Source organism: Rutidosis leptorrhynchoides, chromosome 5, assembly GCF_046630445.1.
Source record: "Rutidosis leptorrhynchoides isolate AG116_Rl617_1_P2 chromosome 5, CSIRO_AGI_Rlap_v1, whole genome shotgun sequence".
NCBI lineage: Eukaryota > Viridiplantae > Streptophyta > Magnoliopsida > Asterales > Asteraceae > Rutidosis > Rutidosis leptorrhynchoides.
This window is the reverse complement of record NC_092337.1, coordinates 29,482,012-29,508,453: the sequence shown is the minus strand read 5'-3', so window position 1 is coordinate 29,508,453 and position 26,442 is coordinate 29,482,012. Positions and strand designations below refer to the sequence as shown.

Below are 26,442 nucleotides of genomic sequence, written 5' to 3'. Positions count from 1 at the left end.
GCGTGCGTGCACAATCAAAGGGTAAATGATTTTATAAAAGTAGTTCAAAAATTTTGAGATTCAACTTTACAGACTTTGCTTATCACGTCGAAATCATATAAAGATTAAGTTTAAATTTGGTTGAAAATTTCCGGGTCGTCACAGTTATGACACATTTTTTTTGGCGGAATCACAAAAAATCGACCATAACTGGTTTTTGCTCAATCAAGGTGGCCCTTTGGTGTAACATCCTAGGTAACACGTTCCCCGTAGCATGATATTGTCCGCTTTGCCCGTAGGCGCACGGATTTTTCTTGGCGTCCAAACACGACGAGTACTTTCCCAGGAGGTCACCCATCCTGGTAGTGCTCTCGCCTGAGCACGCTTAACTGCAGAGTTCTCATGGGATCTGCTGCGCTTATGGTCCCAAAACGCGTCATGCTAGGAAATGTCTCCACACCCTTATAAGGCATGCTTCGTTCCCCTCTCCAACCGATGTGGGACGGATGTAACACGGGTGTTACAATCCTCCCCTCAATGGGACACAGCGTCCTCGCTGTGCACGTTTGGTCCGGGGCCTGGCTCTGATACCATCTGTGATGACATCACAGTTGAGGTAAAAACCCACCCAGTGCCTTTCCTGAGAACAGGGTGACCACTGAGCGTACCTCAGACACTGATTTTACAGCCTGCGTCTCTGCCAAACCGGCTAACCCTAGAAAGGGACCGCAAGGGGCAAGAGTCAATGCTTCGTCACAGGTAACACTGTGAGAACCCCCTCTGCGATTAATCCGCTCAAAAACGGAATTAAACCAGCTCTGATACCATCTGTAACATCCCAGGTAACACGTTCCCCGTAGTATGATATTGTCCGCTTTTCCCGTAGGCGCACGGATTTTTCTTGGCGACCAAACACGATGAGTACTTTCCCAGGAGGTCACCCATCCTGGTAGTGCTCTCGCCTGAGCACGCTTAACTTCAAAGTTCTCATGGGATCTGCTGCGCTTGTGGTCCCAAGACGCGTCATGCTAGGAAAGGTCTCCACACCCTTATAAGGTATGCTTCGTTCCCCGCTCCAACCGATGTGGGACGGATGTAACACGAGTGTTACATTTGGGCAACCAACCCATTTCGCTACAGACTCCGTTGGCTTTCGCAAGGAAGCATCTCAATTGTGTGAAATAAGTGAATTTATCCAGTTGAGGCATCTTATGCGGTCTGGTCTGTCCATTAGTTGCGCCGGTGTGTTGATGATCCTCGTGTTATAATTTCTATCTATTAGTTGATGATCGAGCTCTGGTTATTCAAAAGACTTTCTCTTTACCTTACAAAATCTTAATGAATTCGCTGTATGGAAGATTTGGCCGGGGAGGGGGAGATTTCTCTCCCCTTCCTCAGGTGGTTAGTGAAATGCTTCTCAGGATTCAATGGGCGAACTGCTTTCCTTTAAGTAGAAGGATAAGAATCAATTTTTAAAATTCGTGTAAAAGTTGCTAATTCTACTTTCCTCATTCTGTTTGGAAAGAGGGCAGTCTAGAGCGGAGAATCTTTTTGGATTCCAGCCGAGAAGACTAGCTCGGTTTTGCATGTGGTTGAGTTTTACTCGGACATGCAAGACACAAAAGGCTTGGGACCTTGCGCCTTGCTTCTTACTTCCTAGGTAAACTTCTAGATAAGATTTTTCGGATTTGAAACACGGACACCAGTGGCGAATCTTGAACTATACTACTGAGATGACAAAAATAGTTCCAACGTAAATCAAAACGCATAAAATACATATAAAGAGTTCATAATTGTAACATGAAATAAGACAAATCCATAGACGTTCAAGCAAAAAGAAATTACAACTTGACTCGACGACCTTTCAGGCCTTTAAAGTCACTTATGACAGATTATGAATCAAATCTTCCAGCAAAAAGTTAATTATAAACTTTTGAAAGGTCTAATATATGAAAGTTTTATTTTTTTAACCTATATAATACTATCAATTATGCAAAAGGCCTGAGGGCTAGCACCCTACCACGCCTCCCTTGATGATTTGTCTTAGATGGACAACGAACCACTCTTCCACTTTATCAATTTCAAAGTCCTTCTTATATTTTGAGATGCATATGGAAATAGATCATCAAGACACCTCGCATTCTAATAATTTATTACAAAGTATATAAAAGAAACATGTCTTTTTCATAGGTTCCGATAGGCATAGGTTTCGATAGGCATTGTCATATAGTGTGACAACTTGTCTCAATTATTAGAACACAAAATTCTAATGTCTACATAGAGAATTAAAGTGCTGACCCGTCGTGTTAGTTGTGCTTTGTTTTTTGTATTTCTAGTTTGAGTCTTGACTGAGTCGTGGTTTATCTATCTTTCCTTTTAGGTAGGTCATTTTTTCGATTGAGTTGATATAGTGTTTTTTCAGATTAGCTTAAGCAGTGTTGTTTTATTGCGCTCTTGTTTGGTCAACTACGTTTTCATGTTGTTTTTGTATTGTCTTGGGTAATTCATATTTTATGAAAGTTTCATTTCATTTATTATAATTCGTTATTCGCCAAATGAAAAAAAAGAATTAGAAAATCACGGGAATATATCACTCAAACCAAAAAATCGAACCGAATAAAGTTAAAAACTGAATTGATTAACGCCCTAAGCTTTACCCTATAATTTGAGCTGCTAACCGATAATATTAAATAATTTTTTTTTTATTAATCCACGAATACCCTAGTCGTATCTGTGTTATGACTTATGTGATTGGAGTGATAATTTCCTTTTTGTTCGAAGTAAAAATTCGTTAACTAAATAACAACCTGTAAAACCCCATTCTATATTCTTATTTCCATTGGTTTCTTCACTCCACACAGCACACACACATACACTCTGCGTCAGATAGACAGGTATAATACGTCACTTCAATCGATCTCTATTTGAATTTACGTATCTGTTCTAAACTATCTTTTTAGAACAAAGTAGTTGTTTAGTTTGTGTATAGATCTGACATTTATCACAAAGCATTTTCTATATATGCGATTTTAGTTTTTCAGTTATTTTCTGTTATTGTCGGTAGAAATACGAGCTGTTCATATGACATTTTACTCATTACACAACTTTAATTTTTCTAGGGTTTAGTATAACGGGAGTAGTTAGTGCTTAAATTAGGAGTACGGTTTCCCAATTTTATGCTCCTTAGGTTTGATGTATTGCAAGAATAAGTGAGATCCATAGTTTCTTGAACTTTCAATCTGATTTAATATTAGGTGTATAATGTCATAGTGTTTCTAAGGACTGAATGATTGATTTATTGTAGTAGTAATTTACTTAAATTTTATAATTTCAGTAATTTACTGAAATTTTATAATTTATTTTAGTAGTTCACTGAAATTTTTATAATTTATTGTAGTAAGTAATCTGAAAGGATCATTATTTAGTTTATTACTAATTTACTGAAATTTGAGTATCATGTTTTAATTCCAGTAACAATTCTATTTTATACTTGCTTAGTTTCAACCTAAACTTGTTTATATAGTTGTAAATAATTCTTACATTAGCAACGCCTTAATTTATAGTCTTGTAAAGAATGCATCAATGTCATTTTTGGTCTGCATAAGTTACTGGAATCTGATTTGTGTTCCAATTTGCTTATGTCTATCTGATATTGATTTTCAGGGCCACCTAACAATTTAATAACCATACTGCTCAACGGTTTTTATCTGCTCCAAGCTGGTTTTTGAGCAATTTTGCTTTCTTTCTGCTCAAATTGGTATGTGTTTTCTGATTTTCAACTGGCATGTAGTTGTCGTCTACTTTTGGATTTGGGTTAATGCTGTTCAAATCAGCAGGTGTTTGTCGTGTCTTTATTAATATATCTATGTATCTCTTTGCAGGGTTAAATGTCCAATGACGTGGAAAATCCAATAAAAACTTCAGATCCCGATTCTACCTTTATCAAACCCGAATCAAAATGGTATAACGGTTTGCTTCAGCATCTTTCAGTATACGGTATAGCTGCTGGATACTGTTTATCAGCTTCGTTACTCTCCATCATCAATAAATGGGCTGTTATGAAGTTCCCTTACCCTGGAGCCTTAACTGCCTTACAATATTTCACCAGTGCAACAGGCGTCCTCCTTTTCGGGTCCTTAAACCTTCTAGAACATGACCGTTTGGATCTGATTACCATGTGGAAGTTTCTTCCAGCTGCAGTTATATTCTATCTATCACTGTTTACAAACAGTGAGCTTCTTCTTCATGCAAACGTTGACACCTTTATTGTGTTCCGGTCAGCTGTTCCTATTTTTGTTGCCATTGGTGAAACTTTGTATTTGAACCAACCATGGCCTTCGGTTAAGACATGGCTTTCGTTAGGAACCATATTGGGTGGTAGTGTGCTTTACGTTAGTACAGATTACCAGTTTACGTTCATGGCATATAGTTGGGCTTTGGCTTACTTAATAAGCATGTCTATAGATTTTGTTTACATAAAGCATGTAGTGATGACGATCGGTTTGAACACGTGGGGTCTCGTGTTGTACAATAATCTTGAAGCTTTACTGCTTTTTCCATTAGAGCTGTTAATAATGGGAGAGTTAAAGAAGATAAAACACGAAATTAAGGACGAGACAGATTGGTATTCTTTTGAGGTGATTTTGCCTGTGGGTTTATCGTGTTTGTTTGGTCTGGCGATTTCGTTCTTTGGATTCTCGTGTCGTAGGGCTATATCTGCAACCGGGTTTACTGTTCTTGGTATTGTGAATAAGCTGTTAACTGTTGTGATTAATTTGATGATTTGGGATAAACACTCGACGTTTATTGGAACAATCGGGCTTTTGATTTGTATGTTTGGTGGGGTGTTGTATCAGCGGTCCACTAGCAACAAGCCCAAACCTGTTACTGATGTCAAAGAAGTAGATGCACAAGAGAACCAAGAAGAAGAGCAACAAAAGCTTCTTCAAATGCAAAGTTTCACTGAAAGTAGTGAACTTGAGAATCAAATAACTGGTTCAGAGGAAGCAAAATAAGGGTATTTTCCAGAAGTATGGTTTCTATACATTTATTGTATACATGAAACTGAAAGTTTTAGTTCATATGAAATGTTTTTAGAAGGTAGATGATTAATTCTTTATACATTGTATGAATATGAATGTCACATGTTCTTTTGAGGATCTCATATATAAATATTCGATAATCATTTGTTTAGGAACGGTGCTGTGTTACTTGTATCATTTGGAGACTATTTCTTGCTGACTATACTAATTTCACCCATGTTCCATAACTAGATCAGCTAGTGTCTTCACTAGCAAATATATAAGAAAGGTGTATAAACACTTCACATTTAATACTCTTGACATTACATGATGTAGCAAAACATAGATTATAAAGCAAAGAAATGTGATAAATTAATTACAAAATGAAGTAATGTTACAATAGATTACAAACTGTAACACTTTTAGGGCAATTCATTGTATTTTGCTTTAGCTTAGATCTCGCTTGTTGAGGTAAATGTGACTTGCTTTATCACTGAAAAATGAAGTTACCGGGTGTGGTGAAAAACCAGAGTAATCCTTATCTACCTTTGCGATGCATAACTCATATATGTATCTCATTAAACTTTGTTTATGAGCAGAAGGTTGAGCTGCAAACTCCTCCAATGGCATCCACTGCAAAAAAAAAAAAAAAAAAAAAAAAAGCTCTTAATATAAAATAGTATTTTTGATTGTACTTCAAAATTATGATCATACTTATCAGGATAATCATCATCGAATGTATGTCACATGTTATTAGATTTTTGCTAGCCTAAATAATGTAGCTTCCTCGAGATTTCCACTCTTAATAACTAATGTTGGTGAATATGTGTGGTGTGTTGTTTACTTCACAATATAGTTCTTAAAGGATCTCAAAGTTATTGTGAATAATTAACATAAGTCAAACAAATACCTTGGCTGCCTCAATTTCTTGTTCTTGAATTTGGATTTCGAATGATAATGGGCGCATCATGCACACAAAGAATAAGTCTGATTTCCCAAAGAATGCCTTGTGCCACTGCCTGTAAATCAGGTTATATGTTTGAGGGTATCATATAGCAGCTATACTTTTACATCTAACAATGCAGGCATCAATTCAATACCATATACTTATATGATGTTGAAGATTCATCACATAACGGTATATATTCTTGAAGATTCAACAGTTTTCTGTATAAGTTAATGACCAGTGAACAGATTTCTTATCATTATGCTCGCTGCCCAGCACGGATACTTGAATGGACCATGCAACCGAAGTTTGTAAAGATCAATACTCAATTATAAATTTCAATAAATAGTCACATACCTGAATGCCAACACTTCAACAAACTCTGTATCTATCTGAAATAATTTCAAACATCAATAACTAGAATTCCATTATATATCTGGCATATAAACCATAGTGGCAAGATATGGAGGTGGCCAGGTGGCAATTTCAACCCATCTTATAAATGGATTTATCCAGGTTATGTTTTATCTCTAGCGGGTTAAAAGGATAATCTTATTATAAACTTTATACTTATATATTAATATAAAAGGAAAGATCAAATGGAGTGAAAGGTTTGAAATTAACTAAAGTGTATTCAAATGCACAAGTATCTCCTAAATCATTTTGTTAAAAAACTTATCTTTGTACAAAGATTTAAAACATCATTTACTAATAACCGTGAACATGAACTAAAATTGTGTTTGTGGGTCCGGGCCCACCCAACCCAACCTCAATCCGACCTTCACTTGAAAATAGCCCGATACACAACCCATCCATTTTGCCACCTCTGCATGATATTAAAAAACAGACCAGAGACCAGACACTTACTCCCGTCTCTTCTTTGACTTCTCTAATCACCCCGGCAGAAATTTCCTCCCCCTGTATCATGAATTTTTATCAGTTAATCGAATAACACTATGTACTTAGTTTGTTGGAAAAAATAATAAACCCCTAATTTTAAATATAAACCTCTTCTACAATTCCAGTAGGGATCTTCCATATACCACTTCCCCGCAACACTCCATTCTTCTCCTGGACAACGAGCATCTATAAAAAAAAGGGCAAAATGTGATCAATATTCAATATAATGTAACAAAGTAGGAAACTAAAACAAAAGAATATAAGAACAACAGAGATAATGAACTAGGCCATAAAGTAAACCAATGTATACATAAAATTCCAGATGCACCTCCAAAAACAAGACGATTTGGTAGGAAACATGAAGGCAATATTGATATACTATATACCTCACGTTTATCATTTAAGACAATAGCACCGACACCTACTCTATGTGAAGCATTTGCAGGGATAGTATTTGTTGTTTTAGGAATCCATTTAATGAGCATGAGGTAATCAGGTTCAGCATGGTGATAACAGAATCCTTCCTGCGAATTACAGAAAACATCTCAGGAACAAAATACTAACTGCATGAAACTAATACATCTCTAGCAATATACGTTGTCACTGTCTACCTTAAACTTTATACTATTCGTATTACGTAGTCACGTAGATACCTTCACAGCAGTTTCGACAAGATTAACGTGGTGGATTGGCAGTTTAATCCAAACACCTTTTTTACCCTGTCAAAACCACCCTAAAGTTAGAAATGAAAATAGAAGCCTACAGTGTTACCATCCATCAAAAGTTTCATGTATCATATCAAAATAAGTTCAACTGTTCATAATATGATTAATATCCAAAAAATTATAATAAATAATAGTAGTAATTATTTTGCAGAATTCTTGATCAGCATAAAACAAACAAAATATGTACAGCAAGAATAAACAGAAATGCTTAGTACATTGAAATGTATCCAATTTATTGCCTACTAACAGTGTTATGCGTGTCATAAACTTCGAATTCTTGCTATTGTATAAATCAAGTGACCTCTTCATCAAGTGACCTATATTTTATTTAAACTTTTTAACATATTTTTCTGATGTGGCAAGTAACCTGTAAAATGTAGCTGGTTTAAAGACTATACAATGTGAAATACATAGAACAAAAATAATTGACAGTTTATTACACATCAAATATAACTACATTATAAATTGGATAAATTTACAACCATATAAATATAAATTAAAATTATATAAACAGATAAAATAATAGGGACCTGCAATGTCCAAAATGACATCGAAGCTTTAAGCCGAGTAAGAAAGACACTAGAGTCCATATGCTGCTCTTTCAACTCTACAATTACACCTCCATAATGATCATTGATTGCAGGAAGTATTTGGACCTTTTCGAATCCATTTTCAATTGTCAATTGGTCCATCAATTGGCACAAGCTAGTGAACATCAAGTGTCAGCAATACATATAAATATAAGGTGAAATCTAAATTCAATCACACACATACGATACATGCAATCGATACGTATGTATATAAATCATATATGGTGTATAATCGTAAATCTCAGTAATTATGTAAGAAATTGAAACCTTATCTATGTAGTGGATTCGAGGAGTAGCTGTAAGATGATTACTGAAGAAGGTAATGGCGGAGAATTAGGGTTGCGAAACCGGCAAATTAAGATAAACAGTGAAGGTGTGAGTGTAATGGAGATCAAAATATCATTTTTATAAGTAGGAAATTATGAAAAAAGAATTAAAGCAACCGTAATTGCGGCAAAAGTTGACCCTTACGTGGGTCCCACTACATTCAGATTTGGAAACGTTGAGGAACTGAGAGAATCGACGGGCCGGATTTAGCTGGAAGGCAATGATCCGCTTCCGTGCACGTAAAAGCATTTCCATTCATAACCTCTATTTTCTTTTTAAGCCCTTTTTTTCTCAAAAAAAAAAAAAGTTTCTCAAAAATTTTTTGACATTAACCATGTCAAAAGAAAAATATTAAAGTAGAAATATCAACACCCTTAATAAAAAAAAATACAAATATTAAGATAATATTGTTGGGAAATTATGGCCTCACTAATTCCCAACAAACGCTTAATGAAAAACAGTAAAGAAATAAGAACAATCCACAACATAAGAATTTAACGTGAAAACTCCAAAACAGGAGAGAAAAATCATGGGCCTCCAAAGAGAGAAATACACTATATCACAAATTGTTACAATGACATAGACAACTCTCTTAAGCCAACTACACTCTCCAAAGTATTTAACTAAAACAACTCTCAAACAAGGGTAAGAAAGAAAGAGCTAATCAAATACTTAAAATGTATTGATTGGTGCAAGTTGGAATGATGCCCATGACCTCCTTTTATAACTAGGTCATCCACCTCCAACTTCTTCCTCCCACCGATGTGGGATAACATCCTTCACAAAGTAACCATATCAATTTTTCTATAAAAAACAATACCAACAAATCTCCACCTTTTTGATAGAAAAAGATAATCATACTTAAGTATAACCGACGCATATGCTTCCTCGACGACAACTTCAAGATCCTCATCTTTATGTCGTTGACATTATCTCCCAAAAGACAAAACTTGCATCCTCATCGAACATTGTCTAAACCGACAATCATTGTCATAACAGACAATCATAACTCTAAACAGAATTATCATACTCCACCGTAGGAGTATAACCACTTAGAAGATCTCATTCTAAGAATTTCATCTCGGTACATGTTGAATAACCATCTGAACATTTACGGTGCAACTTCCCCGTTTGGCTTTCCCGGAAGTTCCATCAGCTTCAACATCAGTTTCCACCACACAACCTGCACCAATGTCAAACCAGTGCCCATGTGCAATTGTGGAACCGCTAACGAACATCCCTTTCCATGGTGGCGCGGACACACCATAAGGATGACGTGACTTCAGAGGAATTCGTCACTCTCCGTAACAACGGAGACATCATTAGCGCCTTTAGAGCCATTTGCCGAATTAGCTCTATGTGACAACCCGAAAATTTCCGAACAAATTTAAACTTGATCTTTATATGTTTCCGACATGATAAGCAAAGAGTGTAATGTTGAAATCTCAAAAATTTTGAACTGTGTTCATATATTCATTTACCCTTCGACTGCCCTCGACGATTCACGAACAATTATGTGTAAATAGATATGTATGAATATATACATATGTGTGATTATTAAATTGAGAAATATTAATGAAACATTAAACGTTTGATTAATATGAAAATAAGTTACGAAGTTTATTATATGACTTGAGAACGTTAACAAAGTATTAGATGAATAATAATTTACATGAACGTAATTATTTCAAGATATTTATCAATGAAATTAGAAGTTAATATCAAATGATTGAATTATCAGATACATTGTGATATGATTACGGGTCTCTTTTGAGAGGTCCACTTTGATTTAGGAAACCTTTCCTTTTTAACGGTATTCGGAATAAATGGTAAAGTGATCTTCGAGTAAGGACAAAGTGTCAAGTAGCGAGAGCTAGACAGATTAGTGAAAATTCCTGTTGAATTCCAATACATGTCTTACAATAATTGCCTCGTGACTTTTGATAAGAAAACTATTTAACCTTCATATTATTTAATGTAAAAGTAAAATTGGGGAATATAGATAACTTAGAAAATGAATATCGATAAGTTAAGTAAACGATTGTAACACTTGTTTATTGATTCGATTGATTTATAGATATGTTAATTAGAACGTTTGAGAAGTTAAATTAAACATTGGCGCATAAATGAATCATATCAAATTATGTACTAGAGCGTAAAACGTAAGGTGATATAATAATATCTAATATTTAAACGATTGAAATATAATTAGTTTTTGAAAAACTAAATATTATATTAGTAAGTAACTATTTCTAAAATATATAAGTTTATATTTTTAAATAATAATATCATTATTTTACAAAGTGATAAAATATAATATTAACTTAGTCGTAAAACGTTTTGGATTTAAAATAGTATTATTATAATATATATTGGTAAATAACGAGACGTCGATTTATAGAAGCAAATGACCAAAACACTCAAATGAATAAATTATACTTTGAGTGGCATAATTTTTTTATTGATTTGAGTCTTGTTATTGATAAAGGTACATTACACGAAATGTAAAGTACCAATTTTCTAAGCGTACGAAAATGCGTTCGAAAAACCGGAACGGTACGTAAGTCGAGCGTCAACGTACTACTCATCGGTGTAAAAATTACAAATCAACTATGCACGAGAATATAATATAATATTTAATTAATTCTAAAGATTAAATATATTATATATTAAATAATATATATACATATGTTGAAGTAAATGTGTCGGTAAGGTGAAACAAAACATGGTGTCCTGATTTCTCACTTCGTGCGTGCGTATGGAGATATCCCATGACACTCATGCGATCGCATAAGTGTCGGTTCCAGAAAAAGCCTATAAAACCAACTCGAATTCTGTCCTCTGATTCATTTTATCAATCTCTCCTTATTACATATATACTCCGAGATAATTTATTTATTATATTGTTATTTTTATTTTTAATTATTATTAGTAGTATTAGTATTAGTATTAATATTATTATGCATAAAATATTACGACGGAGTGCTGTCCAAGTGATTTCAAAATTATTTTTTCGAGTGGGATAGAGCTATGGAAATTATGGGTTATAGCAATGGAGGCTATGGGTATTGTGCGGGGGCATACTAGTGAGGTCAATCTGGTGTTTATCATTTCCGTTGCGTCTACGTACTTTCATGCATGTCGTTGGAAAGCTGGCGAAAAATTAATAACTTTTCATTTAGAAATCGCGTGATTTCGATGAACGGATTAAAAGATATGGACAACTGAATTATGGTTGACGTTAATTGAAATTGTGTTTGAAACTGTAAATTAATATTTAAACAACTTGTCTATGAGATTGATAAAGTGGATTTTTTAGATATTATTAATCGAGTAAAAGAATTTCTATATAAGGTATGTTTTGTTTTGTTGACCAATTGTCAAAGTTGACTGTCTTATCATGTTTTAAAGCTTTATAAACACTATAATCTGGTTTTACAAGTATTGGGAAACTATATGAAATGTTAAAATATATATTCAATTGCCATGATCATTCAAATACAATATAACTCTTGAAATAAATAATGTTTTGAGTTTGATAAACTATAAATTCGTTCAACTATCAAGACTCATACTATGTTAATATAATAAACATGTATAGATTTAAAGATCATATTGGGTCAGGTTGACTTTTGAAATGACTTTTGTTAACTTTCACATGTCGGTTTCTAGCATTAGGATTGTGATACACTATGAGCCGACCTAGCTTGTTAAGACATGTATTGACCAACATATGTTCTATAGGTTGAGATCTACGGTTATTTTGCATTCCAAGTTTCGGTCACATTTCAGTGAATGACCTTATGTGCTGCTAAGGTGAGTTTCATTGCTCCCTTTTTAATTGCTTTTGCAATCTATATTTTTGGGCTGAGAATACATGCACTTTACTTTAAATGCAATGGATACAAGTACATACTTAATTCTACACTGAGTTTGAACCGAAAATCCCTTAGCTTTGGTAACTAGTAACTGGCAGTTATAAGAACTGGTGGGCGCGAATAGTTGTATATGAATTCATAGGGCTTGACATCCCCGTCTGTTCCAGGTATAGAAACCCTAGCCTGAACTATAAAACAGATGTATGCTATTTGAGGTTAGTACACGTTAGATTGCGTGTATTGTACATGTTGGTTGCATGTATGTTAAAACAGGGGTACTTATTATAACGTTAAAGCTTAGTTACCAGGGTGCTCAATCTTGTAGAATATTTTGATAAACGTTTCTGGATGAAACAACCGAAATCTTGTGATCCACCTTTATATACAGATTATGCGAAACATTAAAACTATGAGCTCACTGAAATGTCCCATTCATATTGATTATAAACGTTCCATATTAATTGATTTCGTTGCGAGGTTTTGACCTCTATATGAGGCGTTTTTCAAAGACTGCATTCATTTTTAAAACAACCATAACCTCTATTTTATCAATAAAGGTTTTAAAAACATTATGTAGATTATCAAATAATGATAATCTAAAATATACTGTTTACACACGACCATTACATAATGGTTTACAATACAAATATATTACATCGACATATGTTTCTTGAATGTAGTTTTTACACAATATCATACAAACATGGACTCCAAATCTTGTCCTTATTTTAGTATGCAACATCGGAAGCTCTTAGTATTCACCTGAGAATAAACATGCTTTAAACGTCAACAAAAATGTTGGTGAGTTATAGGTTTAACCTATATATATCAAATCGTAACAGTAGACCACAAGATTTCATATTTCAATACACATCCCATACATAGAGATAAAAATCATTCATATGGTGAACACCTGGTAGCCGACATTAACAAGATGCATATATAAGAATATCCCCATCATTCCGGGACACCCTTCGGATATGATATAAATTTCGAAGTACTAAAGCATCCGGTACTTTGGATGGGGTTTGTTAGGCCCAATAGATCTATCTTTAGGATTCGCGTCAATTAGGGTATCTGTTCCCTAATTCTTAGATTACCAGACTTAATAAAAAGGGGCATATTCGATTTCGATAATTCAACCATAGAATGTAGTTTCACGTACTTGTGTCTATTTTGTAAATCATTTATAAAACCTGCATGTATTCTCATCCCAAAAATATTAGATTTTAAAAGTGAGACTATAACTCACTTTCACAGATATTTCCTTCCTCGGAAATAAGACTTGGCCACGGATCGATTCACAAACCTATACAAATATGTACATATATATCAAAGTATGATCAAAATATAATTACAACCATTTTTATTATGTTTTAAAGATTTGAGTGTATTAAGTCAGCTGTCCTCGTTAGTAACCTACAACTAGTTGTCCACAGTTAGATGTACATAAATAAATCGATATATATTATCTTGAATCAATCCACGACCCAGTGTATACATGTCTCAGGCTAAATCAAAACTCAAAGTATATATATTTTTGGAATCAACCTCAACCCTGTATAGCTAACTCCAACATTACTGCATATAGAGTGTCTATGGTTGTTCCAAATAATATATATACATGGGTCGATATGATATGTCAAAACATTTGCATACGTGTCTATGGTATCCCAAGATTACATAATATATTAGAATACATGTATAATACAATATAAGTTAGCTAGGATATGATTTGTATAGATTTGTTAAACATTTCCCGTAACTAAAAAGATCAAAAATATCCAATCTTGTTTTACCCATAACTTCTTCATTTTAAATCCATTTTGAGTGAATCAAAATGCTATGGTTTCATATTGAACTCTAATTTAAGAATCCAAACAGAAAAAGTATAGGTTTATAGGCAAAAATTTAAGTTACATGTCAATTACTAAAGAGGTAGTCATTTCCGTCGAAAGAACGACATCTTGATGACCATTTTGAAAAACATACTTTCACTTTGAGTTTAACCAAGATTTTTGGATATAGTTTCATGTTCATATGAAAAATCATTTTCCCAGAAGAACAACTTTTAAATCAAAGTTTATCATAGTTTTTAATTATCCAAACCAAAACAGCCCCCGGTTTCACTACGACGGCGTATATCCGATTTTATGGTGTTCATCGTGTTTCCAAGTTTTAAATCATTAAGTTAGCATATCATATAGATATAGAACATGTGTTTAGTTGATTTTAAAAGTCAAGTTAAAAGGATTAACTTTTGTTTGCGAATAATTTTAGAATTAACTAAACTATATTCTAGTGATTACAAGTTTAAACCTTCGAATAAGATAGCTTTATATGTATGAATCGAATGATGTTATGAACATCATTACTACCTCAAGTTTTCTGGATAAAACTACTGGAAATGAGAAAAATGGATCTAGCTTCAAAGGATCCTTGGATGGCTTGAAAGTTCTTGAAGCAGAATCATGACACGAAAACAGTTCAAGTAAGATTTTCACTCGAAATAAGATTGTTATAGTTGTAGAAATTGAATCAAAGTTTGAATATGAATATTACCTTGAATTAGAAAGATAACCTACTATAAATAACAAAGGTTCCTTGATCTTATATGATTACTTGGAATGGATTAGAAAGCTTGGAAGTACACTTGCAAACTTGGAAGTATTCTTGATTTTTATGAAACTATACTTATGGAATTTATGAAGAACACTTAGAACTTGAGGATGGAACTTGAGAGAGATCAATTATATGAAGAAAATTTAAGAATGAAAGTGTTTGTAGGTGTTTTTGGTCGTTGGTATATGGATTAGATATAAAGGATATGTAATTTTGTTTTCATGTAAATAAGTCATGAATGATTACTAATATTTTTGTAATTTTATGAGATATTTCATGCTAGTTGCCAAATGATGGTTCCCACATGTGTTAGGTGACTCACATGGGCTTCTAAGAGCTGATCATTGGATTATATATACCAATAGTACATACATCTAAAAGCTGTGTATTGTACGAGTACGAATACGGGTGCATACAAGTAGAATTGTTGATGAAACTGAACGAGGATGTAATTGTAAGCATTTTTGTTAAGTAGAAGTACTTTGATATGTGTCTTGAAGTCTTTCAAAAGTGTAAGAATACATATCAAAACACAACATGTATATACATTCTAATGGAGTCGTTAAGTCTTCGTTAGTCGTTACATGTAAGTGTTGTTTTGAAACCTTTAAGTTAACGATCTCAATTAATGTTGTTAACCCAATGTTTATTATATCAAATGAGATGTTAAATTATTATATTATCATGATATTATGATGTATGAATATCTCTTAATATGATATATACATTAAAATATAGTTACAACGATAATCGTTACATATAAGTCTCGTTTCGTAATTCTTGAGTTAGTAGTCTTGTTTTTACATTTATAGTTCATTGTTAAAACACTTAATGATATATTTAAATATCATTTTATCATGTTAAATATAGTGTATCAATATCTTAATATGATACATATGTATTTAGTAGACGTTATCATAACGATAATCGTTATATATATATCATTTCGAGTTTCTTAACTTAGTAATCTCATTTCTTATGTATATCACACATTGTTAATATATTTAGTGAGATACTTACTCATCATAATCTTATGTCAACCATATATATATGTCTATATATACCACAACATGTAGTTTTACAATTTTGTAACGTTCGTGAATCGCCGGTCAACTTGGGTGATCAATTGTCTATATGAAACTTATTTCATTTAATCGAGTCTTAACAAGTTTGATTGCTTAACACGTTGGAAACATTTAGTCATGTAAATATCAATCTCAATTAATATATATAAACATGGAAAAGTTCGGGTCACTACAGTACCTACCCGTTAAATAAATTTCGTCCCGAAATTTTAAGCTGTTGAAAGTGTTGACGAATCTTCTGGAAATAGATGCGGGTATTTCTTCTTCATCTGATCTTCATGCTCCCAGGTGAACTCGGGTCCTCTACGAGCATTCCATCGAACCTTAACAATCGGTATCTTGTTTTGCTTAAGTCTCTTAACCTCACGATCCATTATTTTGACGGGTTCTTCAATGAATTGAAGTTTTTCATTGATTTGGATTTCGTCCAACGGAATAGTGAGATCTTCTTTAGCAAAATATTTCTTCAAATTTGAGACGTGGAAAGTGTTATGTACAGCCGCGAGTTATTGAGGTAGCTCCATTTGGTAAGCTACTGGTCCGACACGATCTATAATCTTGAATGGTCCAATGTACCTTGGATTTAGTTTCCCCCGTTTACCAAATAGAATAACACCTTTCCAAGGTGAAACCTTAAGCATGACCATTTCTCCCATTTCAAACTCTATATCTTTTCTTTTACTGTCCGCGTAGCTCTTTTGTCGACTCTGGGCGGTTTTCAATCGTTGTTGAATTTGGATGATTTTCTCGGTAGTTTCTTGTATTATCTCCGGACCCGTAATCTGTCTATCCCCCACTTCATTCCAACAAATTGGAGACCTGCAATTTCTACCATAAAGTGCCTCAAACGGTGCCATCTCAATACTAGAATGATAACTGTTGTTGTAGGAAAATTCTGCTAACGGTAGGTGTCGATCCCAACTGTTTCCGAAATCAATAACACATGCTCGTAGCATGTCTTCAAGCGTTTGTATCGTCCTTTCACTCTGCCCATCAGTTTGTGGATGATAGGCAGTACTCATGTCTAGACAAGTCCCCAATGCTTGTTGCAACGTCTTCCAGAACCTTGAAACAAATCTACCATCCCTATCAGAGATAATAGAGACGGGTATTCCATGTCTGGAGACAACCTCCTTCAAATACAATCGTGCCAACTTCTCCATTTTGTCATCTTCTCTCATTGGCAGGAAGTATGCTGACTTGGTGAGACGATCAACTATTACCCAAATAGTATCATAACCACTTGCAGTCCTTGGCAATTTAGTAATGAAATTCATGGTAATGTTTTCCCATTTCCATTCCGGGATTTTAGGTTGTTGTAGTAGACCTGATGGTTTCTGATGTTCAGCTTTGACCTTAGAACACGTCAAACATTCTCCTACATATTTAGCAATATCGGCTTTCATACCCGGCCACCAAAAGTGTTTCTTGAGATCTTTATACATCTTCCCCGCTCCGGGATGTATTGAATATCTGGTTTTATGTGCTTCTTTAAGTACCATTTCTCTCACATCTCCAAACCTTGGTACCCAAATTCTATCAGCCCTATATCGGGTTCCGTCTTCCCGAATATTAAGATGTTTCTCTGATCCTTTGGGTATCTCATTCTTCAACTTTTCTTGCGCCTCCTTTATTTGAGTAGAAAGGTTAGTACGAATAATTATATTCATAGCTTTTACCCGTATAGGTTCTCTGTCCTTTCAACTCAAAGAGTTGGCTACCACATTCGCCTTCCCCGGGTGGTATCGAATCTCAAAATCATAATCATTCAACAGTTCAATCCACCTGCGTTGTCTCATATTCAGTTGCTTCTGATTAAATATATGTTGGAAACTTTTGTGGTTGGTATATATAATACTTTTGACCCCATATAAATAATGCCTCCAAGTCTTTAATGCAAAAACAACAGCACCCAATTCCAAATCGTGAGTTGTATAATTTTGCTCGTGAATCTTCAATTGTCTAGACGCATAAGCAATCACCTTCGTTCGTTGCATTAATACACAACCGAGACCTTGCTTTGATGCTTCACAATAAATCATAAAATCATCATTCCCTTCAGACAATGACAATATAGGTACCGTAGTTAGCTTTTTCTTCAATAACTGAAACGCCTTCTGTTGTTCATCCTTCCATTCAAATTTCTTCCCTTTATGCGTTAATGCAGTCAAGGGTTTTGCTATTTTGGAGAAATCTTGGATGAATCTTCTGTAGTAACCAGCCAATCCTAAAAATTGACGTATATGCTTCGGAGTTTTTGGAGTTTCCCACTTTTCAACGGTTTCGATCTTTGCCAGGTCCACCTGGATACCTTCTTTGTTCACTATGTGACCGAGGAATTGAACTTCTTCCAACCAAAATGCACACTTTGAAAACTTAGCGTACAGTTTTTCTTTCCTCAATACTTCTAGCACTTTTCTCAAATGTTCTTCGTGCTCTTGATCATTCTTTGAGTAAATAAGTACGTCATCGATGAAAACAATAACAAACTTGTCAAGATATGGCCCACACACTCGGTTCATAAGGTCCATGAACACAGTTAGTGCATTAGTCAATCCAAATGGCATAACCATAAACTCGTAATGACCATAACGCGTCCTAAAAGCAGTTTTTGGAATATCATCCTCCTTTACTCGCATTTGATGATATCCAGAACCTAAATCGATTTTTGAATAAACCGACGAGCCTTGTAGTTGATCAAATAAGTCGTCAATTCTCGGCAGTGGATAACGGTTTTTTATGGTAAGTTTATTCAACTCTCTGTAGTCAATACACAACCTAAATGTACCATCCTTCTTCTTGACAAACAAAACAGGAGCTCCCCATGGTGATGTGCTTGGTCGAATGAAACCACGTTCTAATAGTTCTTGCAGTTGGCGTTGCAGTTCTTTCATCTCGCTGGGTGCGAGTCTGTAAGGAGCACGAGCTATTGGTGCAGCTCCTGGTACAAGATCTATTTGAAATTCAACAGATCGATGTGGAGGTAGTCCCGGTAATTCTTTCGGAAATACATTGGGAAATTCTTTTGCGACGGGAACATCATTGATGCTCTTTTCTTCAGTTTGTACTTTCTCGACGTGTGCTAGAACAGCATATCAACCTTTTCTTATTAGTTTTTGGGCCTTCAAATTACTAATAAGATGTAGCTTCATGTTGCCCTTTTCTCCGTACACCATTAAGGGTTCTCCTTCTTCTCGTACAATGCAAATTGCATTTTTGTAACATACGATCTCTGCTTTCATCTCCTTCAGCCAGTCTATGCCAACTATTACATCAAAACTCCCTAACTCTACTGGTATCAAATCAATCTTAAATATTTTGCTACCCAGTTTAATTTCTCGATTCCGGCATATATAATCTGCTGAAATTAATTTACCGTTTGCTAATTCGAGTAAAAATTTACTATCCAACGGCGTCAATGGACAACTTAATTTAGCACAAAAATCTCTACTCATATAGCTTCTATCCGCACCCGAATCAAATAAAACGTAAGCAAATTTATTGTCAATAAGAAACGTACCCGTAACAAGCTCCGGGTCTTCCTGTGCCTCTGCTGCATTAATATTGAAAACTCTTCCGCGGCCTTGTCCATTCGTGTTCTCCTGGTTTGGGCAATTTCTAATAATGTGGCCCGGTTTTCCACATTTATAAGAAACTACATTGGCATAACTTGCTCCGACACTACTTGCTCCGCCATTACTCGTTCCGACACCATTTGTTCCTTTCGTTCTGTTAACCCCTGGTCCGTAGACCTCACACTTCGCCGCGCTATGACCATTTCTTTTACACTTGTTGCAAAATTTGGTGCAGAACCCCGAGTGATACTTTTCACACCTTTGGCATAGCTGCTTCTGATTGTTGTTGTTGTTGTTGCGGTTGTTATTGTTGTTGGGATGATTTTTGTAGTTGTTGTTGTTGTGCCATTTGTTGTAGTTGCGATTGATGTTGCGATTGTTGGGATAGTGGTTGTTGTTTTGGTGACTCTTATCACCATTTTCCTCCCACTTTCTTTTGACTAGCTTCACGTTGGCCTCTTCGGCCGCATGTTCTTTAATTCTTCCCTCAATCTGGTTCACTAGTTTGTGAGCCATTCTACATGCCTTTTGTATGGAGGCAGGCTCGTGTGAACTTATATCTTCTTGGATTCTCTCCGGTAACCCTTTCACAAACGCGTCGATCTTTTCTTCCTCATCTTCGAACGCTCTCGGACACAATAGGCACAATTCTGTGAATTGTCTTTCGTACGAAGTAATATTGAATCCCTGTGTTCGTAACCCTCTAAGTTCTGACTTGAGCTTATTGACCTCGGTTCTGGGACAGTACTTCTCGTTCATCAAGTGCTTGAATACTGACCACGGTAGCGCGTAAGCAGTATCTTGTCCCACTTGCTCTAGATAGGTATTCCACCATGTTAACGCAATACCTGTGAAGGTATGCGTAGCGTACTTCACTTTGTCTCCTTCAGCACACTTACTTATGGCAAACACCGATTCAACTTTCTCGGTCCACCGTTTCAATCCGATTGGTCCTTCGGTCCCATCAAATTCTGAAGGTTTGCAGGCAGTGAATTCCTTGTAGGAGCATCCTACACGATTTATTGCATCGTTAGCTGTATTGCTAGATTCAGAGTTATTGTTGGTATGTAGCGCGGCCTGTACTGCGGCTATGTTTGAAGCAAGAAAGGCACGAAATTCCTCTTCGCTCATATTAAAGGTGTGTCGAGTAGTCGGTGCCATTTCCTTCAAAATATTCAAATGAAACAAGTTAATCATACAGATTATTAAGAGTAGTCAATAGTATCTCGTAGCATAATATGAACTCATTTATAAAAGCTTTTTCTTCATATTAGCGTTTTATAAGTTTAAATTCGGGTACTACCTACCCGTTAAGTTCATACTTAGTAGCTAATATACAATTCAACTACTATAATTCCATATGAAAAACTAATTATAATAATATATCACATACAAATATTCTTCAAACTTACAACTTCGCTATATTACATATAACATGAAATATAGTACACTATGATACAGGACAGTTTTGAAGATAAATCTAGTTAATACGCTAGTTGTTCAGCAAAGGAAATAAAGACACGTAATTCATAAGTCCAGAAACAAGTCATGCAAATCTGGGTTTTACTAAGACGACTTCCCATCCTTGGTCTTGTGGAAAATAACCGTTATGACCATTGGCTAGGCAGCATGTTGTAATGTCGTCAAAAGGACGAGAGTTTCGTAATGTCCAACAGCCCCGTAATAATATAAAAACCTTGTTTCTCACCCCAACTACTGAATCCGTCACTTGTGGGAAAGTTTTATTTAAAAGCTGCAATCCGATGTTCTTTTTCTCACTTTGGTAAGAAGCGAACATCACTAACCCGTAAGCATAACATGCTTCTTTATGTTGCATGTTAGAAGCTCTTTCTAATTCACGAAATCCTATGTTGGGATATGTTGAGTCAAAATAGGTTCTTAACCCGTAGCGTAAAATTGCATTTGGGTTCTCCGCATTTAATGCTTTAAAGAAAACACGACGTAACTTAAAGTCTCCCCAATGTGATATACCCCACCTATCAAAGGAAAGCCTTTTATAAACTAAGGCATTTTTGGAAAGTCTTTCAAATGTTTGACAAGTTAATTTCGCCATAACTAAATGTGCTGATGAATTCTGACCGACTCTAGACAAGATTTCCTCAATCATATCCTCTGGTAGGTCTTCTAAAATATTCGGTTGTCTACCCTTAACGTCCATTTTGTTTTTATACTGTAAAATAGACAAGGATTAGATTCGTAATAACAAACAATACAAGCAATTTTTACATAGAACATAAAAGTACAAGCATATTACAATACATTTATTACACAACATGCTCACACCCCTCTAATCTGAATCACTGGTTTCTTCTTCTTCAGACTTGGTTCTTTTTCCTAATTTTCTAGGGATATATGATGTTCCTCTAATACGAGCCGTCGTTTTCCACATTGGTTTAGAAAAACCTGGTGGTTTAGAGGTTCCCGGGTTATTGTCACGATATTGAAAATACGGGTGTTGACGGTACATATAAAGTTCATCGGGGTCGGAATCAGATTTCTCTATTTTGATGCCTTTTCCCTTATTATTTTATTTTGCCTCATTAAATTGGGTCGGGGTAATTTCTATAACATCATCGGAATCCTCATCAGGATCCGATTCATCGAAAAATTGGTAATTTTCCCAATATTTTGCTTCCTTAGCGGAAACACCATTGACCATTATTAACTTTGGTCCATTGGTTGAGGATTTTCTTTTATTTGACCAGTTTTCTATGGTTCCTACTATTCCCCCCTCCGGAACCTCTTCTTCTTCCGGTTCCTCTTCTTCTGGTTCCTCTTCTTCCGGTTCCTCTTCTTCCAGTTCCGTTTCCTCTTCTTCCGGTTCTTCGGGAACTTGTGAATCTTGCCAATATATATTCGAATCTTCGTTATTATTAGGTGAGTTAATGAGATTTGTGCTAGAGGTAGACATCTATCACACAATATCAAACATGTTAAGAGATTAATATGTCACATAATATTTACATGTTAATAATATATAGTTTCCAACAAAAATGTTAAGCAATCATTTTTAAAGAAAACACGGTCGAAGTCCGGACTCACTAATACATCATAACAAACTCGATAAGACACACTAATGCAAATTTTCTGGTTCTCTAAGACCAACGGTCGGATACCAACTGAAATGTCCCGTTCATATTGATTATGAACGTTCCATACTAATTGATTTCGTTGCGAGGTTTTGACCTCTATATGAGACGTTTTTCAAAGACTGCATTCATTTTTAAAACAACCATAACCTTTATTTTATCAATAAAGATTTTAAAAACATTACGTAGATTATCAAATAATGATAATCTAAAATATACTGTTTACACACGACCATTACATAATGGTTTACAATAGAAATATATTACATCGACATATGTTTCTTGAATGCAGTTTTTACACAATATCATACAAACATGGACTCCAAATCTTGTCCTTATTTTAGTATGCAACAACGGAAGCTCTTAGTATTCACCTGAGAATAAACATGCTTTAAACGTCAACAAAAATGTTGGTGAGTTATAGGTTTAACCTATATATATCAAATCGTAACAATAGACCACAAGATTTCATATTTCAATACACATCCCATACATAGAGATAAAAATTATTCATATGGTGAACACCTGGTAACCGACATTAACAAGATGCATATATAAGAATATCCCCATCATTCCGGGACACCCTTCGGATATGACATAAATTTCGAAGTACTAAAGCATCTAGTACTTTGGATGGGGTTTGTTAGGCCCAATAGATCTATCTTTAGGATTCGTGTCAATTAGGGTGTATGTTCCCTAATTCATAGATTACCAGACTTAATAAAAAGGGGCATATTCGATTTCGATAATCTAACCATAGAATGTAGTTTTACGTACTTGTGTCTATTTTGTAAATCATTTATAAAACCTACATGTATTCTCATCCCAAAAATATTAGATTTTAAAAGTGGGACTATAACTCACTTTCACAGATATTTCCTTCCTCGGAAATAAGACTTGGCCACGGATCGATTCACGAACCTATACAAATATGTACATATATATCAAAGTATGATCAAAATATAATTACAACCATTTTTATTATGTTTTAAAGATTTGAGTGTATTAAGTCAGCTGTCCTCGTTAGTAACCTACAACTAGTTGTCCACAGTTAAATGTACAGAAATAAATCGATATATATTATCTTAAATCAATCCACGACCCAGTGTATACATGTCTCAGGCTAAATCACAACTTAAAGTATATATATTTTTGGAATCAACCTCAACCCTGTATAGCTAACTCCAACATTACTGCATATAGAGTGTCTATGGTTGTTCCAAATAATATATATACATGGGTCGATATGATATGTCAAAATATTTGCATACGTGTCTATGGTATCCCAAGATTACATAATATATTAGAATACATGTATAATACAATATAAGTTAGCTATGATATGATTTGTATAGATTTGTTAAACATTTCCCGTAGCTAAAAAGATCAAAAATATCCAATCTTGTTTTACCCATAACTTCTTCATTTTAAATCCATTTTGAGTGAATCAAATTGCTATGGTTTCATATTGAACTCTAATTTAAGAATCCATACAGAAAAAATATAGGTTTATAGTCGGAAATTTAAGTTACATGTCAATTACTAAAGAGGTAGTCATTTCTGTCGAAAGAACGACATCTTGATGACCATTTTGAAAAACATACTTTCACTTTGAGTTTAACCAAGATTTTTGGATATAGTTTCATGTTCATATGAAAAATTATTTTCCCAGAAGAACAACTTTTAAATCAAAGTTTATCATAGTTTTTAATTATCTAAACCAAAATAGCTCCCGGTTTCACTACGACGGCGTATATCCAATTTTATGGTGTTCATCGTGTTTCCAGGTTTTAAATCATTAAGTTAGCATATCATATAGATATATAATATGTGTTTAGTTGATTTTAAAAGTCAAGTTAGAAGGATTAACTTTTGTTTGCAAACAAGTTTAGAATTAACTAAACTATGTTCTAGTGATTACAAGTTTAAACCTTCGAATAAGATAGCTTTATATGTATGAATCGAATGATGTTATGAACATCATTACTACCTCAAGTTTTCTGGATAAAACTACTGGATATGAGAAAAATGGATCGAGCATCAAAGGATCCTTGGATGGCTTGAAAATTCTTGAAGCAGAATCATGACACGAAAACAGTTCAAGTAAGATTTTCATTCGAAATAAGATTGTTATAGTTGTAGAAATTGAATCAAAGTTTGAATATGAATATTACCTTGATTTAGAAAGATAACCTACTATAAATAACAAAGGTTCCTTGATCTTAGATGATTACTTGGAATGGATTAGAAAGCTTGGAAGTAGACTTGCAAACTTGGAAGTATTCTTGATTTTTATTAAACTATACTTATGGAATTTATGAAGAACACTTAGAACTTGAAGATGGAACTTGAGAGAGATCAATTAGATGAGGAAAATTGAAGAATGAAAGTGTTTGTAGGTGTTTTTGGTCGTTGGTATATGGATTAAATATAAAGGATATGTAATTTTATTTTCATGTAAATAAGTCATGAATGATTACTAATATTTTTGTAATTTTATGAGATATTTCATGCTAGTTTCCAAATGATGGTTCCCACATGTGTTAAGTAACTCACATGGGCTGCTAATAGCTGATCATTTGAGTGTATATACCAATAGTACATACATCTAAAAGCTGTGTATTGTACGAGTACGAATACGGGTGCATACGAGTAGAATTGTTGATGAAACTGAACGAGGATGTAATTGTAAGCATTTTTGTTAAGTAGAAGTACTTTGATATATGTCTTGAAGTCTTTCAAAAGTATAAGAATACATATCAAAACACAACATGTATATACATTCTAATGGAGTCGTTAAGTCTTCGTTAGTCGTTACATGTAAGTGTTGTTTTGAAACCTTTAAGTTAACGATCTCAATTAATGTTGTTAACCCAATATTTATTATATCAAATGAGATGTTAAATTATTATATTATCATGATATTATGATGTATGAATATCTCTTAATATGATATATACATTAAAATATCGTTACAACGATAATCGTTACATATAAGTCTCGTTTCGTAATTCTTGAGTTAATAGTCTTGTTTTTACATATGTAGTTCATTGTTAACACACTTAATGATATATTTAAATATCATTTTATCATGTTAAATATAGTGTATCAATATCTTAATATGATACATATGTATTTAGTAGACGTTATCATAACGATAATCGTTATATATATCATTTCGAGTTTCTTAACTTAGTAATCTCATTTCTTATGTATATCACACATTGTTAATATATTTAGTGAGATACTTACTCATCATAATCTTATGTCAACCATATATATATGTCTATATATACCACAACATGTAGTTTTTACAATTTTGTAACGTTCGTGAATCGCCGGTCAACTTGGGTGATCAATTGTCTATATGAAACTTATTTCATTTAATCAAGTCTTAACAAGTTTGATTGCTTAATACGTTGGAAACATTTAGTCATGTAAATATCAATCTCAATTAATATATATAAACATGGAAAAGTTCGGGTCACTACACTCACCAACCTTTGTGTTGACACTTTCAAGCATGTTTATTCTCAGGTTCCTAGAAGTCTTCCGCTGTTTGCTTATATGTGATACAAGCTATGTGCATGGAGTCATACATGCTTTATTCGAGAAAACATTGCATTCATAAAATCATCACCATGTATCTTATTTTGACTGCATTATCAACGGATGTAGTATTGT

At 34.3% G+C, this 26,442-nt stretch overlaps 2 protein-coding genes across 2 annotated transcripts; one reads left to right on the top strand and one right to left on the bottom strand.

Annotated features, from left to right (window-relative positions):
- Positions 1 to 2,802: 2,802 nt before the first annotated feature.
- On the top strand, positions 2,803 to 4,994 carry LOC139848362 (GDP-mannose transporter GONST3-like). Its single transcript, XM_071838091.1, has 3 exons — positions 2,803 to 2,873; positions 3,643 to 3,736; positions 3,861 to 4,994. The coding sequence occupies exon 3, from the start codon at positions 3,867 to 3,869 to the stop codon at positions 4,992 to 4,994; it is 1,128 nt and encodes a 375-aa protein (XP_071694192.1). The 5' UTR covers positions 2,803 to 2,873; positions 3,643 to 3,736; positions 3,861 to 3,866.
- A 433-nt stretch (positions 4,995 to 5,427) lies between these two features.
- On the bottom strand, positions 5,428 to 8,703 carry LOC139848363 (nudix hydrolase 10-like). Its single transcript, XM_071838092.1, has 9 exons — positions 8,429 to 8,703; positions 8,102 to 8,276; positions 7,500 to 7,565; positions 7,233 to 7,370; positions 6,955 to 7,032; positions 6,814 to 6,864; positions 6,304 to 6,338; positions 5,911 to 6,019; positions 5,428 to 5,633 (listed from the first exon to the last, which is right to left on the bottom strand). The coding sequence occupies exons 2-9, from the start codon at positions 8,261 to 8,263 to the stop codon at positions 5,448 to 5,450; spliced, it is 825 nt and encodes a 274-aa protein (XP_071694193.1). The 5' UTR covers positions 8,264 to 8,276; positions 8,429 to 8,703; the 3' UTR covers positions 5,428 to 5,447.
- Between the last annotated feature and the right edge of the window lie 17,739 nt (positions 8,704 to 26,442).